At 37.8% G+C, this 16,157-nt stretch overlaps 2 protein-coding genes across 2 annotated transcripts; both read left to right on the top strand.

Annotated features, from left to right (window-relative positions):
* Positions 1-4,944: 4,944 nt before the first annotated feature.
* Positions 4,945-9,660, top strand: LOC122402120 (diacylglycerol kinase epsilon). The gene is made up of 11 exons (XM_043404677.1): positions 4,945-5,024; positions 5,302-5,510; positions 6,221-6,392; positions 6,508-6,638; positions 6,707-6,854; positions 6,966-7,183; positions 8,025-8,170; positions 8,242-8,410; positions 8,482-8,662; positions 8,746-8,882; positions 9,098-9,660. The coding sequence occupies exons 2-11, from the start codon at positions 5,346-5,348 to the stop codon at positions 9,215-9,217; spliced, it is 1,587 nt and encodes a 528-aa protein (XP_043260612.1). The 5' UTR covers positions 4,945-5,024; positions 5,302-5,345; the 3' UTR covers positions 9,218-9,660.
* Positions 9,661-12,810: 3,150 nt separating this feature from the next.
* On the top strand, positions 12,811-14,605 carry LOC122402177. Its single transcript, XM_043404772.1, has 2 exons — positions 12,811-14,391; positions 14,486-14,605. Exons 1-2 carry the CDS (start codon positions 12,811-12,813, stop codon positions 14,603-14,605), a joined length of 1,701 nt encoding a protein of 566 aa, XP_043260707.1.
* Positions 14,606-16,157: the final 1,552 nt, after the last annotated feature.

Genomic DNA, 16,157 nt, shown 5'->3' with positions numbered 1-16,157 from the left:
ATCCTTCGAAGTAGTTCCCATTTGATTGAAGAATACGCTGCCAACGGCCTTTCCACTTTTGGAAGTGTGGTGTCGCCTCCCATGCTCGCCACCAGAGGGGTCGAGCTCTCACAAGCGCTCGACCAACCCCTCGATTGCTATATGTACATTCCTCGACCGACTTCTCAATATCTCAGTCGTCTAAGACAGGGCCTGCTAGAAAGCCTTACTGATGAGTCCACTAGCAGGTCCGGACGAAAAGCGCTCCCTCCTTTCCTTTTTTACCCTCCTATGAATTTCCCGAGTTCCTACTCGCAGCAAAGCAGGGCCACAGAAGCAGTCCTGGCACTCTCATTTTTTGGCATAACCTTTAGAACGTTTGTCGTATTAGTTTCGACTGTTTCTTTGTCGTCGAATCGGTGTTCTTTGAGCGGCATTTTTAATTTTGGAAACAGCCAAAAGTTGCAGGGAGCTACATCAGGACTGTACGGAGGCTGACGGAGCTGTACGACTTTGTGCTTCGTCAAATATTGCTGCACGAGATTCGATACATGCGCTGGCGCGTTATCATGATGAAGATGCCAGTCACCGCTTGACCAAAGCTGAGGCCGTTTTCTTTTAATTGCGTCACGCAATCTTTTCATAACTTCAAGATAATCAATCGACGATCTTCGTTGATCGCAAGTCGAACACGTTCAATATTATCCGGTGTTGTTGTCGTCGAAGACCGGCCAAAGCGTGAGTTACTATCAACAGATGTGCCTCATTTTGGTGGTCTCCGCACAACTCTTTTCGAGTTTTAAGCAAAATTTGATGCAAATTCGTTGCTCCGATCTCTCCGTCATTTCTTACAATAGCAAAATACGATGAACGTAAAAGACACTTTGTAAACAAACGCACGCTGCATGTTCGGTAAACGAAAGCACGCTCATTCCGCTGGCCAACTCGAGTTGTTTCCGGTCCTTTATGTTGCCAGATGCGGGATCGGTACTACGTTGCAAACGTCTTCGAGTCTCTCGCATCTGGCAAAGGTCAATGTAAAAGAATAGCATTTTGGAAAACGAAAGAAACGCGACACTCGAGTTGACCAGCGAAGGGCTATATTGTTCCGCGGGTGGTACGGTCGTCGAGGCCAAATGTAGGCACCGACGACAACGGCCATCGCCGACACGCGGAACAATATAGCCATAAAAACAGACGTAGACCAGACGCAACCCCTTGTTGCGTGGATAATCCGGAGTTCCGTTTCTTCCTCGATAAATTAACGCGGCCTTCGACTTGGGGAGGAAACCTCGGCCACCCTCGCCAGCGTGGCCTGGGACTTTCCTCCACCACCGAGGTGAAGGAGGAGTTTGCTGCCAAAATGGGGCAGGAAAATGGGTCCTCCTCGCCCAAGTCGATGGCCAACACCCCCAAGTGTACCTCTTGGAGGGGATCTAAGCTGAGGAGGAAACGGACTCCGGACACAATTTCATTCTAGTTTCAGTCGTCAACCGACAAACCAGTTTCAATTCTAGTTTCAGTCGTCAACCGACAAACCAGTTTCAATTCTAGTTTCAGTCATCAACCGACAAACCAGTTTCAATTCTAGTTTCAGTCGTCAACCGACAAACCAGTTTCAATTCTAGTTTCAGTCGTCAACCGACAAACCAGTTTCAATTCTAGTTTCAGTCGTCAACCGACAAACCAGTTTCAATTCTAGTTTCAGTCGTCAACCGACAAACCAGTTTCAATTCTAGTTTCAGTCGTCAACCGACAAACCAGTTTCAATTCTAGTTTCAGTCGTCAACCGACAAACCAGTTTCAATTCTAGTTTCAGTCGTCAACCGACAAACAAGTTTCATTTCTTTAGAGTTTCAGTCGTTAACCGACTAAGTCTAACAAGTCTAACTAACAAGTCTGTAACAGTACAGCAGTTTTACTTGAGTTGAACGCATTTTGTTTAAGTAATCGCGGGGGAAACAGTTCCTCCCAAAGTTCAACGCGCTTGAAAACATATCATACAGTCCACTTTGTTATTGTTAAAAATAAACCATTTGAAAACTCTCCAACACGACGACATCGCATTCACTCCAATTCGACCATCAACAATTCGAGCGCGAACACTGCACGTGAACTAAGGCGCTCCGACGAAAACTGCGGCATCGAAGGAGTTCGTAAAGCTTTGCAGTTGATATTCGTATCCGGCAAAGGATGCTAAAATTGTCAAGCGCGAAGATATGAAAGAAGGTTGGATACTTTTGAGACAGACCTCGTATGTAAGTATATGGTTTCAGGTGCCAGCTATTGTATATCACTCGCACTTATCCTCTTTCCTTATCTCCGTTGAATTCTGAGAAGTAATCATGCCCACTTAAACGACCGCGGCAGGTCTCGAGCGCGAACATTTAAGTGGGCACTACTATATGTTGTTAGTGAATTACTTTTACAATAAATAACAAACGTATTTTTGTAATTATATAGGTCAAAAGTGCACTGCGATTAATACGCATTCGATAATGAAAGAACAACTCGAGGCTCGTTTGAATACACACAGAAAAGCACAATTTACACATATTCTTCACGAAACTTTCATCTTCTTACGTCGATCAGTAAACTACCAACTATTCCACGCTGCAGATTTATTATTTTTGTCTTTGTAGTTGTTTCGGCCGCAAAGTATTATGCCCACATGCTATACCGCGCGGACCGTGCTTATCACACAGCTCCTTACTGTGTTCCTTTTCCATAGGCTCGAAGGATCACTCAAACTGGCGTTTGAGAAAAAATTTTGGGAAGAGCCCGATGCTCTTTTTAGGTGCACAAAAATATTTCAAGACTTATGGAAAGTCTAGTCGAAATTGTAAGGCTCGATCAAACGAATCTAAACCGAAATCTTACCCTTAAACTAAGCTTGGCTTCCCCTACCAAGTTGACGAAAACGCATAGCGTTAACCGGTGGAAGGATTGGTCAAGCCAATCCTTAAAGTCATCACCTTTGTAGGACGTTTCTTATCCTTTGCAACATTCCCACCTACCCTGCTGTTCAGTGTCCGGGTACACCATGCAAGGGTGAGCGAGAATGTTGCCCCCTTTATAAATAAACATTTTGGGGAAAGCCAAAGCCCCCAAGATCTCGGTAGTCTGCAACTGTGCGCTACTGCGGGTTTACGATACGTCAATCGCTATTGAGGCAAGGAAGAGCTCCAAGGATTCCAAGTCCCGTGTGGAGTTTGGAGGTTCCTTAATGACCGTAACGTAATTTGTCAAGTAAAAATGTCTCGAAGTGTAGGCGCACATAAGCAAAGTACCCATAATGAAAAAAAAATTTTGTAAAATTTATTTTACGGAAATACACGTTTTAAGATCTGATCATATTTTAATTATTGAAAAAAAAGAAATTTTTTTTTATTTCCATGTATGAGCATACATATGTATATTATTAATATGATTGAGTATAAATAGCTAAATGAATTTAAATGAAACTTTACATTTAAGTTTTATGTTCTCATTTCAAAGTCCGGTTAGACTTTGACTATAATCAGTCCATAGATAATAATGATTATACCTCTTGTTTCATAGTTGTTCAGATATATAGGCATAATGTATAAAAAATCTTTTAAATGTTTCATATAAATCTTAGGACGAATTAAATTTTATATAAAAAAAATTATATAAACTTTTTCTCTATCTTCTCTAGAAAAGAAAAAATTAAATGAAATCTTATACATTATATGCTTACTTAAATCGCATTGAAAACGAATACCACAAATGTTTTAGAATAATGTGCAAAATGTGATTGCGATTTTCGCTAAGACAAATTGAAAACTCGGTTATAACAAGGAAAAGTTGGAATGGTACCCGATTTTGGGTTAGGTTTTACTTTGAGATATTAAAGTTATTACAGGTACTTATCATCAGAAATAGAAATACATTCAACAACTAGCGTGGCGTGAATGCTAAGGTGTTTGCCTGCAAGTTCCGAGCTTCCTCTGCTTTGCAGGTCGAACCCTGACAAAACAAATCCTTTTTTTTTATTTTTTCAATCATATTTTAATCGTACACTAAATGTGACATTATATTTTTGTCTGACCTTCGAATATTTTTTTTTAAAGTTGAATTTAACCAATTACATTTTACATATGTTATTTTCAATGTACGAAGTACATGCATCTGGATGGTACTTTTCGTAAAAACAGTGAAAACATAACAATTTCAAGCACCACCTACATCTAATGAAAGTTCTGTTTTCACTGAAATTACAAAATTTTGTATTTAACTCTGATTGAAAGGCCGCTTCATTTACATTGATAAAATGTGAACGATTTTCGGATAGTCGTACCTTGTAGCTCGTAAAAATTTCTTTTTTTTCAATAATTAAAATATGATCAGGGGGTCCTAAAACGTGTATTTCCGTAAAATAAATTTTACAAAATTTTTTTTTCATTATGGGTACTTTGCTTATGTGCACCTACATAGGTCGGAAAGTAAAATTGCCTGGGCTGTCGAGAATCTCGGCTCGAGAATCCAAATCGCATATTCGTATGCCGTTGACGGGAGGTCGGATTTCAGTTGTTAAGAGCGAGAAGGCAAATGTGAGCCTGTCTCTCTCGACTCCCACGAAGCGGTCCGAAATTACTTCGGGCAGCTTCGGAGCATCGAGAAAGAGGGCATGCGTCAGTTTGCCTTTGTCGACTTTCCGAAACTCCACGAGCTCACGTAAGTACCGCGTATCTGGCATGGTGAGTAGGGCACCCGACGGTGCTTTTCTGGCATCTCTGACTTGAAGTCTCGCGGGACGGCACAGAGGCAAGGGAAGTTGGACCGCCCATTTATCTATCTCGCTCCCTTGCTCTCAGGCAGTCCACATGCTGTGTAACTGCCGCAACGAATAGCGAGCTAGAAATCAATGTGTGCGTGGGAATACATGTATCCCTTCTACTTCTCCCGCATTCCTTCCGCGAGACTTCAAGTCAGCGGAGGACTGTACCTATCTTCAAATCAGTGTTGATTAAAATGCGGTAGGTGACGAATGAGATTCAAATGATTTTCAGAATTTAAAAGAGGTAAACAATGTTTATTTATTACTCTTTTTTATTTGTTGTGATTTCTTAAGGAAAAGTGGCTCATTGTATTATAAACATTCTTACTTTTTTCGATAAGTAAATTATTATTAAGTTGTTGAGTAAGAATTAGTTTACGAATGTCTAAAACATTCTATCACGTTGCTTCTTATCTTAACATCGAAAGAAATTGGAGAACTTTGTAATTTATATAATTTTTAGTCATTTTATGATTCACACTGTAATCGTAATTTGTTTAAAATGTTTAATCTTTTTACAGGGAACCATCATAATTTTTGGAAGGAATAAAATTTGCTCGAAAACATGTTAGAGGAAGGATTAACTACCGTTGTTTTACCTACATTATCTACTATGATCTTTTTCATATTTACATTAAATTTGTTTCGATACCTTGTAGGAAATCCTTGTATTCATATTAGGGATGTTACTAAAGAGCATAATTGGAAATCTATTACAAGAAAAAATAAGGTATACATACCTTTGATTTATATTGAATTGATTTATATGGAATGCTTTAAAACAAGTTATCCAAATAATTAGCTTACATTGATAATGGAAAAAAATTTATTCAACCAATCTCATTTGATTGTAATGGGCAAATATTATGATACAAACAAGTTTTCTCAAGGTCATAATTTCAGAGATTTCAAGGTTATTGAGTTTTTTTTTATGAAAATACATATTTTTACATATTTTTAAAACCAAAATCAATTCAGTAATATATGATAACATGGCATTAAAATGACCTTGAGTATGAAGAAGTCAGTATTCGACTATCTTGTATATCTCAATTGCTTGTAATAATAGTAAAAAAACAATTTTTTTTCAGGTTAGACGTTTTAGTATTTCTAGAACATTTTTTAAAATTCGAACTTAAGAAGAAAACAATGATACGTTATGACTTAGACCTTCAAATGCCCTTTAGAGTGTAGATAAGTTATCTTATTTAGATAAGATTAATACTTTTCATAATTTATGCGTGTACAAAATATATAACTTTCACATAGTTTAATTATATTTAATTTAATTCAATAATTTTAAAAACGTATTTCAAATATAACTGTTGTATCATAAAATATAAATATGTAAAATTTATGTTGTTGTAAACAGTAATCACATTATGTAAACTCAATAATGATAGTTTCAAGATTATTAAAATTGAATTATTTCTTTTGCAGGCATATTATTGTAACATTTGTGAAGGTTTATTATTAAATGTGGATGGATTGATCTGTGATTCCTGTGGTATTTGTGTCGATCAGTCTTGTATTAAGATCGCAGATAAACAATTAAAGTGTAAAGTTATTAATTTAAGCACAAATGAGTCAATGAAACATCATTGGATAAAGGGTATGTTCTACAGTGTTACTCTTTTGTATAATATAAAGTATTCAACTAATGGAAAATATTTTATATTTTAAATGTTGTGTAAATTATAATTAACTTTTTATTTATTTTACTTAAGGTAATTTACCTCCAATTGCTACGTGCGATGTTTGTAAAGAGGAATGCGATTTAGAACCTGGATTAATAGATTGGTGGTGTTGTTGGTGTCAAAGATGCATTCATGAAGCTTGTAGACCTATATTATCAGAAGTATGGTATACATATTTTATTTACGTTATATTAATGTACAAATTTAATTTGATTAATTTCTTTTACAGACTTGTGATTTTGGTAAATTTAAATTAATGATAATTCCACCAACCAGTTTAGAAGTTGTACATCAACGTAGTACTGTAAGGCGTAGGTTACAACTTCGTACAGTTATACCACCAAATTGGCCTAATTGGAAACCACTTATAGTTGTCGGTAGGTTATTACTTAATATAATAAAAATATTACAGTAATATTATGACACGTTGCATGTCTAAAACAATTTTTTTAATAATTGTAGTGCAATTTATGGAACTTCTATTTTAGCAAACAAAAAATCTGGTAATAAAGATGGAGCTGAAATTTTATCTTTATTCAGGAAGTTATTAAATCCTGCTCAAATTGTTGATTTATCTGAACGTGATCCGGTTGCTGCTCTTGAATGGTGTAGACTACTTGGAAAAGTAGCATGCACAGTCCTTGTAGCCGGTGGAGATGGAACGATAGCTTGGTTATTAAATGCCATTCATAAACTTCAGCTGCAGGTAATATATATACAATGAAAGAAAACTGATGTCAAACTTAACGAGATCGTTCTACCTATTGGAACAACAAAGAAATTCTATATACGATTGTGTAATAATTATCAAATTTTAACAGAAATGTTTCTTACCTTTGTTTGTACCAACATTTTGCACTTATATTGTGATAATTTATACGTGTTTTAAATAAATATTTTACAGGCAACAATTATAAAATTTAAATTTGAGAAAATGTGTTTATAAATCTTGCAAAGTTTTGGACATCATTTTTCTTTCGCCTTGCATATATTTGTTTAGTTGAAAGGTGAGTGTGTAAGTTTTACCTGTTTTATTTGATATTGTGTTTAAATTTGTACAGTATTTACATTCGTACATATTATGAAACACATCGAAAGAATAGGTACTTTCTCTGAATAGTATCTCCAAACGTAAATTTTGCACAATTTTGTGCGAAGAATACGGTTTTAAAAATTTACGAATGGAAATTGTATTAAGAACTAGGTTTTTATTAATTATTAAAATCAGAATTGGTGGTTCCGGATTTATATCATGAATCATGAACTCCGGCCGCGAATGTCTCAAATCTCAAATTATTAAAGTCAATGACAACGAATTATTGGTGATAATTGATTTCAAATTTTTAATTCTTAAGCAGCAAAAGTAGAAGGAAAGATAAGTCGATAATAATGTTAGATAAAATTATTAATTCCAACTGATTTTTTACTATAAAAATGGGTTAAGCTTGTGCACTCTATAATTAAATGATTCTGCAAAAGTGGTACATAGTTGAAAAGATTATGTTTGTCACACATACATACGAATAAGATATTTTTATTTAAAATAGCCAGTTCCATCTGTAGCAATAATTCCTCTGGGAACAGGAAATGATTTATCAAGAGTATTAGGGTGGGGAAAGGAACACGACCTAAATAAGGACCCCGCGGATATTCTGCAAGAAATACAAGTAGCACAAGAAGTGAAACTCGATAGGTGCACATATAATATGCAATAAATATAAATATAAATGTTACGTATTTACATTTACATTAATAATTTATTAGATGGACTGTGGTGGTGAAACCTTCTAGTGGATTGGGATTTAGAGGGTCGCATCAGACGTTTCATATGTATAACTATGTAAGCGTGGGAGTAGATGCACAAGTGACGTTAAACTTTCATCGTACAAGAGAAAGTTGTTTTTATTTTTATAGTAGTAGACTGTTTAACAAGGTATTGTATTTTATTTGTCATTTACATTGTAAATTGTATAAAAGAATGTGCTTTTTTTGTGCTTTTGACAGCTACTGTATTTATGTTTCGGTACTCAACAAGTAGTAGAAAGGGAATGCAAGGATCTTGATAAAAACGTAGAATTATATTTGGATGGCAGGAAAATCGATTTGCCCTCTATTGAGGGTATTGTGATATTAAACATTCCATCTTGGGCAGCAGGTGTTGATCTTTGGAATACAGGATTAGAAGGTTTTTAATTACCTTATAAATACGAGTGGTGACAAATTTGAGAAGAATCTGTATACTTAAAAAAAATGTCTTATGTTAAATAGATCATGAAGAATATGAAGAGCAAAGTATTAATGATGGGAAGTTAGAAGTGGTTGCTCTTTATTCTTCGTTTCATATGGGTCAACTTCAAGTAGGACTTTCTCAGCCTTATCGCGTTGGTCAAGCTAGTACTATAAAGGTATTTTATACATTATTTAACTATTTTAACCTTTCCATTTGTGTTTTTTTTCTACAATAATAAGTATATCTTCTATAGTATTTATAATAAAACATAAGATTTTTAACGAAATAATTAGTCCATTTTGTTTGTTTTGCAAAAAGTACGATTATAACCTGTCTTATTCGATTTCTATCAATATACTATTTTTTAAATAAACATTTTACAAAATACAGGTCAAATTATTAAAACCATATGCTATGCAAATTGACGGTGAACCCTGGTATCAACATCCTTGTGAATTTAATATTGCATACTGCAACAAAGCATCTTTGTTGATGAGTACGGTTAACTAAATCTTATTCTTGGAACTAGAAGATTCCATTTAATGAATCATAAGATTACAAAAATATTTAATACAATCTGACGATACAAAGCGTAGATTAATGTAGTAAAGATAACGAACCAAAATTATTAAATGTAAACAAAGAAAGATCTAGTCACTATTCTACAAAAATGTATAAACTGTACATTATGCTTCGAATATGTGAAAGGTAATTTATAATTTTACTCATATTTGTTCCTTTTATTGCATGAACATTATGATGTCACGGCAATTCCTTAGTAAAAGTCTTAAACATAAGTGCATAGTGTGGTAGGCAATCTGAACGTTGTAGCACAAAATTATTTTTATATCTTTCATTATATCTTTATGAGAATGGTGATGTTTCCGAAACTTTTCATGGACTTTTAATGAGGAACTCCCGTATATCTTATTTTATACATAATAAATAATGATACCGGAACGTTTTATTTACGTATGTAGAAATTTCTCGAATATTTCAAGTATTTTACTTGTTTTACTACTGACACGTTCATACATTTTCAGGTATAACTCATTCTAATTAAAAGTTATTACGTATATAATGATTTCTTTCGTTCGGTTTTATTCGATTTAAAAAAAATTACATTTATTTAAAATTTCAGCAAATTATTATAAATAAAGCAAAGGTTCATAAAACACGGTATATTAAATTTTAACAAAGTATTATTTTTATTTATAAATTATAATGTTATTCGTACTTTAATTATTTATAGTAATTAAGTTATATTCTATAATGAATATATTTTATTATTTTCATATAATAAAGGCAGAATACAAGTGTATTAATTGTTATTATTATCAGTGTAAAAATGTAAAAATCAGAAGTTTTAGAACAAGAAACTAAAAATATCAATTCAATAAATTTTTGGATCAATTTAAAGAGTCCCGTTCCGCTAGCTAGGCGTCGCACAGTGTTCATTCTCAAAGGTGGCAGCCACTAAATTTCCAGTGTATAGAGATTAATGGCGTCTCCCCACTCTGGTCCCTCGTCCCTATATTACGGATAGTTAGCTACTAGATAGTAAGTAACTAGATTGCGGAAAGTTAGTTTATTAATGTAATAGAGTTTAAGCACGCGTAAGATTAAGAAATATAGATTTTATATACCTTTGAAGCGAGCTGGACGTGGGATATTAGCCGAGCGTGATTGTTTGTAAACAAATCAAAGAATGTTATCTACATCCGGCATAGGTGACCGGAGGAACATGAGAATGTTCCTGGATGCGAAGTCTCAGCCGGTGATACTCGGGGATACCTGGTATTGCAGGGTGACTGGAGCACAGGGGAAGGTCTGCCACTCTTCTGATTACTCAGAAGAGACATTAAATAAAAGGAGCGTCTCCTCCTAATAAGGAGCAGAAATAATACGCGTCAATAGTCAGTCAGATGGGCAGTCAGAATGTCAGTCAGAAGAAGAAAGCCCGGTTAATAGGCCGCGACCACTTGCAACTCAGTTGTCATATATCGCAGAGCCGTGCAATAGCTTACATTTGAAAAATAAATCAAAGTAATCAAATTTTAGTGGTGATCAATTAATTCCTTTTCCTAATCCAATTCTCTGAACGGCAATACCATACGTGTCAAAATTAAAATAGAGTCTTCAACATTCTTTTAGACAGTGGGTTATTGAGCGTTGAAGCCCGTCCATAATATTTAAAAGAATATTCAAGGACCACAGAATATCCTACTATTCTACCGGGCTACTGCGTGTCGAAGCTCACCTGGGAAAATAGTAGCGAATCGACGTACTTGTAAAATATAAATGCCTAAGAGAACCCGTCGCTCCGGTCGTTGCCAACAAATTCGCCGTCTCGCGATCCTTTTAAATCAGCCGGCACCCCCAGACACACAATTGCATTACTTGTCGCCAGTGATGCCAGAAAAGCACCGTCGGGTGCACACTCACACATGCTAGATACGCGTACGTGAGCTCGTGGAGTTTCGGAAAGACGACAAAGGCAAACTGACGCATGCCCTCTTTCTCGATGCTCCGAAGCTGCCCGAAGTAATTTCGGACCGCTTCGTGGGAGTCGAGAGAGACAGGCTCACATTTGCCTTCTCGCTCTTAACAACTGAAATCCGACCTCCCGTCAACGGCATACGAATATGCGATTTGGATTCTCGAGCCGAGATTCTCGACTGCCCAGGCATTTTTACTTTCCGACCTATGTAGGCGCACATAAGCAAAGTACCCATAATGAAAAAAAATTTTGTAAAATTTATTTTACGGAAATACACGTTTTAAGACCTCCTGATCATATTTTAATTATTGAAAAAAAAGAAATTTTTTTTTATTGATAAAATGCTTCATTTACATTGATAAAATGTGAACGATTTTCGGATAGTCATACCTTATAGCTCGTACTTTTTACCTTATACTTCAGGTAAAAAGGGATATAGCTGGGAAAAACAGTTTTATGACATTACCTGCTAACTTATGTTACTGTTCTACTGTTCGAGAATTAACTCTCATTTTTAGCAACACGCACGTGCCTTGTTTCCTTTCAATGTTTCGCTCATGCCGTGGCCACCACGACGCTCATTGGCAGCACCTCTCGGGCACACTTTGTGCGCGAGCAGGATAGCTGGCCCACCTGCGCGCGCAACGATCTCGCTACCGGCCGGTCGAAACCTCGTGGTGACCACGAGCGCGGCCATTAAGCAGTCTTGTTCGTAATCTAAAACGCGACAAGTGTGCTCTGTTTTTCAGTCTTAGTTTCCTTTGTTCTTTTGTGCCGCATATAATCTACTGTGTTCAATGTAGTTAATTCACAACTAATTATCAAGGCTCACGCTCATAAATCCCTTGCAATTAATATAATTGCAAGGGTATTATGAGTTTTAAACTCGTAATAAACGGTTGATTCTCATTCTCACTCGCGCTCAGAAATGGCGATCAATAATATCGCCATTTCTCATAACCGCTCGTGTAAAACTCTTACTTAACGTACCGCTCATTAATTATGTATTTCACAACGGGACAATGTTGTTAATAAAGACCTTGTTTAATTAACTTTGCACCATAGTCATTTTTCGCGAACCCTCTCATAACCGGCATCTCAATGAAAATCTCTACAGTTCACTTCAATCTCAAACATTTTTGGTCCTTCGAGCCGGATCGCGATATGATATGGTGCAAAGGTGTGAAGTGAATTCATAAACCATTGTGGTTTTCTCTTAACATAACGCTCGTGAACTTTCAATTCACCTTGTGTGCGCGTGTTCGTTGTGAACAATGCCCACGCCCCAACGGTCGCGCAGTGTCGCTCAACCAGTGCAGTGACGCTCAAACTCACTAGTGACTCTCACTCTCAACCAGTGACACTCAACGTTCACAGTGACACTCAACACTCAACAACTTTCTATCTGCCTCATCATGGTGTTTTGAAACCAGACAGCACGACTACGAAGCTGAGAGTTGTCTTCAATGGCTCAAGCTCAACATCTTCTGGATATTCTCTCAACGACATCATGCACACTGGTGAAAACCTACTGCTCAACATCGCTGACGTGCTCCTATGGATTCGTCAGCACAGATACACATTCTCAACCGATATTACCAAAATGTATCGGCAAATCAGAGTGCATGAAGACGACTGGGATCTGCAAAGAATATTGTGGGTGGATAAGGACCTGCAAGAGACTCAATTTCAGCTCACTACGGTCACCTACGGTACCAAGGCAGCACCGTATCTTGCGGTCAGAACATTGCTGCAATTAGCTGAGGATGAAGGTCATCATTATCCTCTGGCCGTACCATCGATCACTCATGCCAGATATGTCGACGACATCTTTGGAGGAGCAGATTCACCAGAAGATCTCAAGAAACTCGCTCATCAGCTTCAAGGTCTGTGCAACGCGGGCGGTTTCCCACTTGCTAAGTGGCATTCAAACTGCCCCGCGCTACTCGAAGCCATCTCACCTGAAGCTCATGCTCAAGGCTCATCACTCTCATTGGACGACTGCAAAACCAAAATACTCGGAATGCAATGGAATTTTCTCAAGGATACATTTACATCCTCATCGAAGGAGGACTCATTCTCACCCCCAACCAAAATAAGTAAACGCCTCATACTATCTCAAGTAGCACAGATATTTGATCCACTTGGTTTCCTCTCACCGGTCATAATTCGCTGTAAGATTTTATTGCAAGAATTATGGCTGCACAAACTCAACTGGGATGAATCACTACCATCCCACATCACAGCACGATGGCTCATCCTCAGAGAAGATCTCACAAGTCTGGCCAGACTCTCAATTCCACGCTGGTTCAACACCTGTCAAGACTCAGTGGTGGAAATACACGGTTTCTCTGATGCATCTCAGCTCGCCATGGCAGCCGTGATCTACATCACGGTCTTCTCACCATCCACAAATCTCAAGGTGACGTCACAGGTGTGCGCCAAGACGAAGGTCGCACCTCTCAAGAAACTCACTATCCCGAGACTGGAGCTCACAGCAGCTCTTAAGCTTGCAAGGCTGGCAAGCTATGTTCAAGCGAAGCTCAATCTCAACATTGCTACAACTCACTTGTGGACGGATTCTCAAGTCACACTCATATGGATCAAATCTCACGCATCACGCTGGAAGGATTATGTGAGAAACAGAGTATTGGCGATACAAGAACTCACACCTGAGGCACATTGGGGGTATGTGTCTGGAACATCGAATCCAGCTGACTGCGCATCACGAGGCCTTTCAACTGCTCAGCTTGAACATCATCAGCTATGGTGGACGGGACCACCATGGTTTACTCAACCCCAGGACTCATGGCCATCACAACCGAAGCTCAAGGACGCCTCATGTGCACTAGAAGCGCGTCCAAGTATTCCTACTGCGCTCATCTCCCAAAAGATCGAGTATCAGTGGGATCTCATTCACAAATACTCAACGCTCAAGAAACTTCTCACCATCACTGCTATTTGTTTCAGATTTATAGCAAAATTAAAAGGGGTCCACTGCTCACCAGCCTATACCTCACATTTGCCGAGTGATCTGGAAGATGCTCAGAAATTCTGGATCAGGGCAACTCAGACCATCTACTTCGCTCATGAAATGAAGATGCTCACCTCACACTCATTGCTGCCTTCATCTCATGCCTTCAGTCACCTGACTGCCTTCATTGATGATAAGGGAATCATCAGAGTCGGCGGACGATTGGAAAACTCTCAGCTCCGCTACGAGGGTAAACATCCCGCTATTTTGCCTCGCCACTCACGTTTGTCTGAATTGATTATAGATCACGCTCACAAACAAACTCTTCATGGTGGAACTCAACTCACACTCGCCTACATTCGACAAACCTACTGGATCATCGGAGGAAGAGCTCCAGTCAAGGCTCATATTCTGCGGTGTTTGACGTGTGCTCGCCAAAGGGGGATCCGTGCCCATCAGCTGATGGGCCAACTACCTCTTTCTCGAGTCACACCGTCATCGCCATTCTCTCATACCGGCATGGACTATGCCGGTCCACTCACTCTCAAAACTTGGAAAGGACGAGGCGCCAAAACATCCTACCAACAGCGGAATCATCAGCCACAAGTGGCTGATGGCGGGCGGAATGTTCGAGAATTAACTCTCATTTTTAGCAACACGCACGTGCCTTGTTTCCTTTCAATGTTTCGCTCATGCCGTGGCCACCACGACGCTCATTGGCAGCACCTCTCGGGCACACTTTGTGCGCGAGCAGGATAGCTGGCCCACCTGCGCGCGCAACGATCTCGCTACCGGCCGGTCGAAACCTCGTGGTGACCACGAGCGCGGCCATTAAGCCAGTCTTGTTCGTAATCTAAAACGCGACAAGTGTGCTCTGTTTTTCAGTCTTAGTTTCCTTTGTTCTTTTGTGCCGCATATAATCTACTGTGTTCAATGTAGTTAATTCACAACTAATTATCAAGGCTCACGCTCATAAATCCCTTGCAATTAATATAATTGCAAGGGTATTATGAGTTTTAAACTCGTAATAAACGGTTGATTCTCATTCTCACTCGCGCTCAGAAATGGCGATCAATAATATCGCCATTTCTCATAACCGCTAATGTAAAACTCTTACTTAACGTACCGCTCATTAATTATGTATTTCACAACGGGACAATGTTGTTAATAAAGACCTTGTTTAATTAACTTTGCACCATAGTCATTTTTCGCGAACCCTCTCATAACCGGCATCTCAATGAAAATCTCTACAGTTCACTTCAATCTCAAACATCTACAATGAAACGCTATGTTTTGTACCTTTAAAAATATTCGACTATGTCCTTTTAAAATTTAAGATACAACCCATACTTTGTATTAAACTGGCAAACGGGATCACTTTTCCTTTGTTTCTAGTTAGTTCTATTTAGTTTGTCATAACAAATTGATACGGTTATCTCAAAACAATCGAGGAAAATCATTATTAATTAATTTCTGCAATTATTAATTCTACTGTTTTGTTTATGTTATAAAAGTAAGAACTCTTCTTATTGAAAAATACCACAGCGTGCACAATACTGGTAAAGAGTGGAATCTCATTTTAATTTATTAATTTTCAATCTTAAAGTATTTTGATTTTCAAAAATCGTATTAATAATATACATATGTGTGCTCATACATGGGAATAAAAAAAAATTTCTTTTTTTTCAATAATTAAAATATGATCAGGAGGTCTTAAAACGTGTATCTCCGTAAAATAAATTTTACAAAATTTTTTTTTCATTATGGGTACTTTGCTTATGTGCGCCTACATAGGTCGGAAAGTAAAAATGCCTGGGCAGTCGAGAATCTCGGCTCGAGAATCCAAATCGTATGCCGTTGACGGGAGGTCGGATTTCAGTTGTTTAGAGCGAGAAGGCAAATGTGAGCCTTTCTCTCTCGACTCCCACGAAGCGGTCCGAAATTACTTCGGGCAGCTTCGGAGAATCGAGAAAGAG

Source organism: Colletes gigas, unplaced genomic scaffold (assembly GCF_013123115.1).
Source record: "Colletes gigas isolate AHSC1104 unplaced genomic scaffold, ASM1312311v1 Colletes_gigas_Sc00033, whole genome shotgun sequence".
In the NCBI taxonomy this organism is placed as follows: domain Eukaryota; kingdom Metazoa; phylum Arthropoda; class Insecta; order Hymenoptera; family Colletidae; genus Colletes; species Colletes gigas.
Note: the sequence above shows the minus strand (reverse complement) of the source record. Positions and strands in the feature narration are given on the sequence as shown.

What these genes read in the sequence shown, in the direction of transcription:
- LOC122402120 (XM_043404677.1), top strand. Translation starts at nt 5,346, where the DNA reads ATGTTAGAGGAAGGATTAACTACCGTTGTTTTACCTACATTATCTACT. An exon ending in TTCATAAACTTCAGCTGCAG is followed by an intron (nt 7,184 to 8,024) that starts GTAATATATATA and finishes TATTTAAAATAG; the next exon opens with CCAGTTCCATCTGTAGCAAT. An exon ending in GTAGTAGACTGTTTAACAAG is followed by an intron (nt 8,411 to 8,481) that starts GTATTGTATTTT and finishes TGCTTTTGACAG; the next exon opens with CTACTGTATTTATGTTTCGG.
- LOC122402177 (XM_043404772.1), top strand. Translation starts at nt 12,811, where the DNA reads ATGTATCGGCAAATCAGAGTGCATGAAGACGACTGGGATCTGCAAAGA. An exon ending in ATGATAAGGGAATCATCAGA is followed by an intron (nt 14,392 to 14,485) that starts GTCGGCGGACGA and finishes AATTGATTATAG; the next exon opens with ATCACGCTCACAAACAAACT.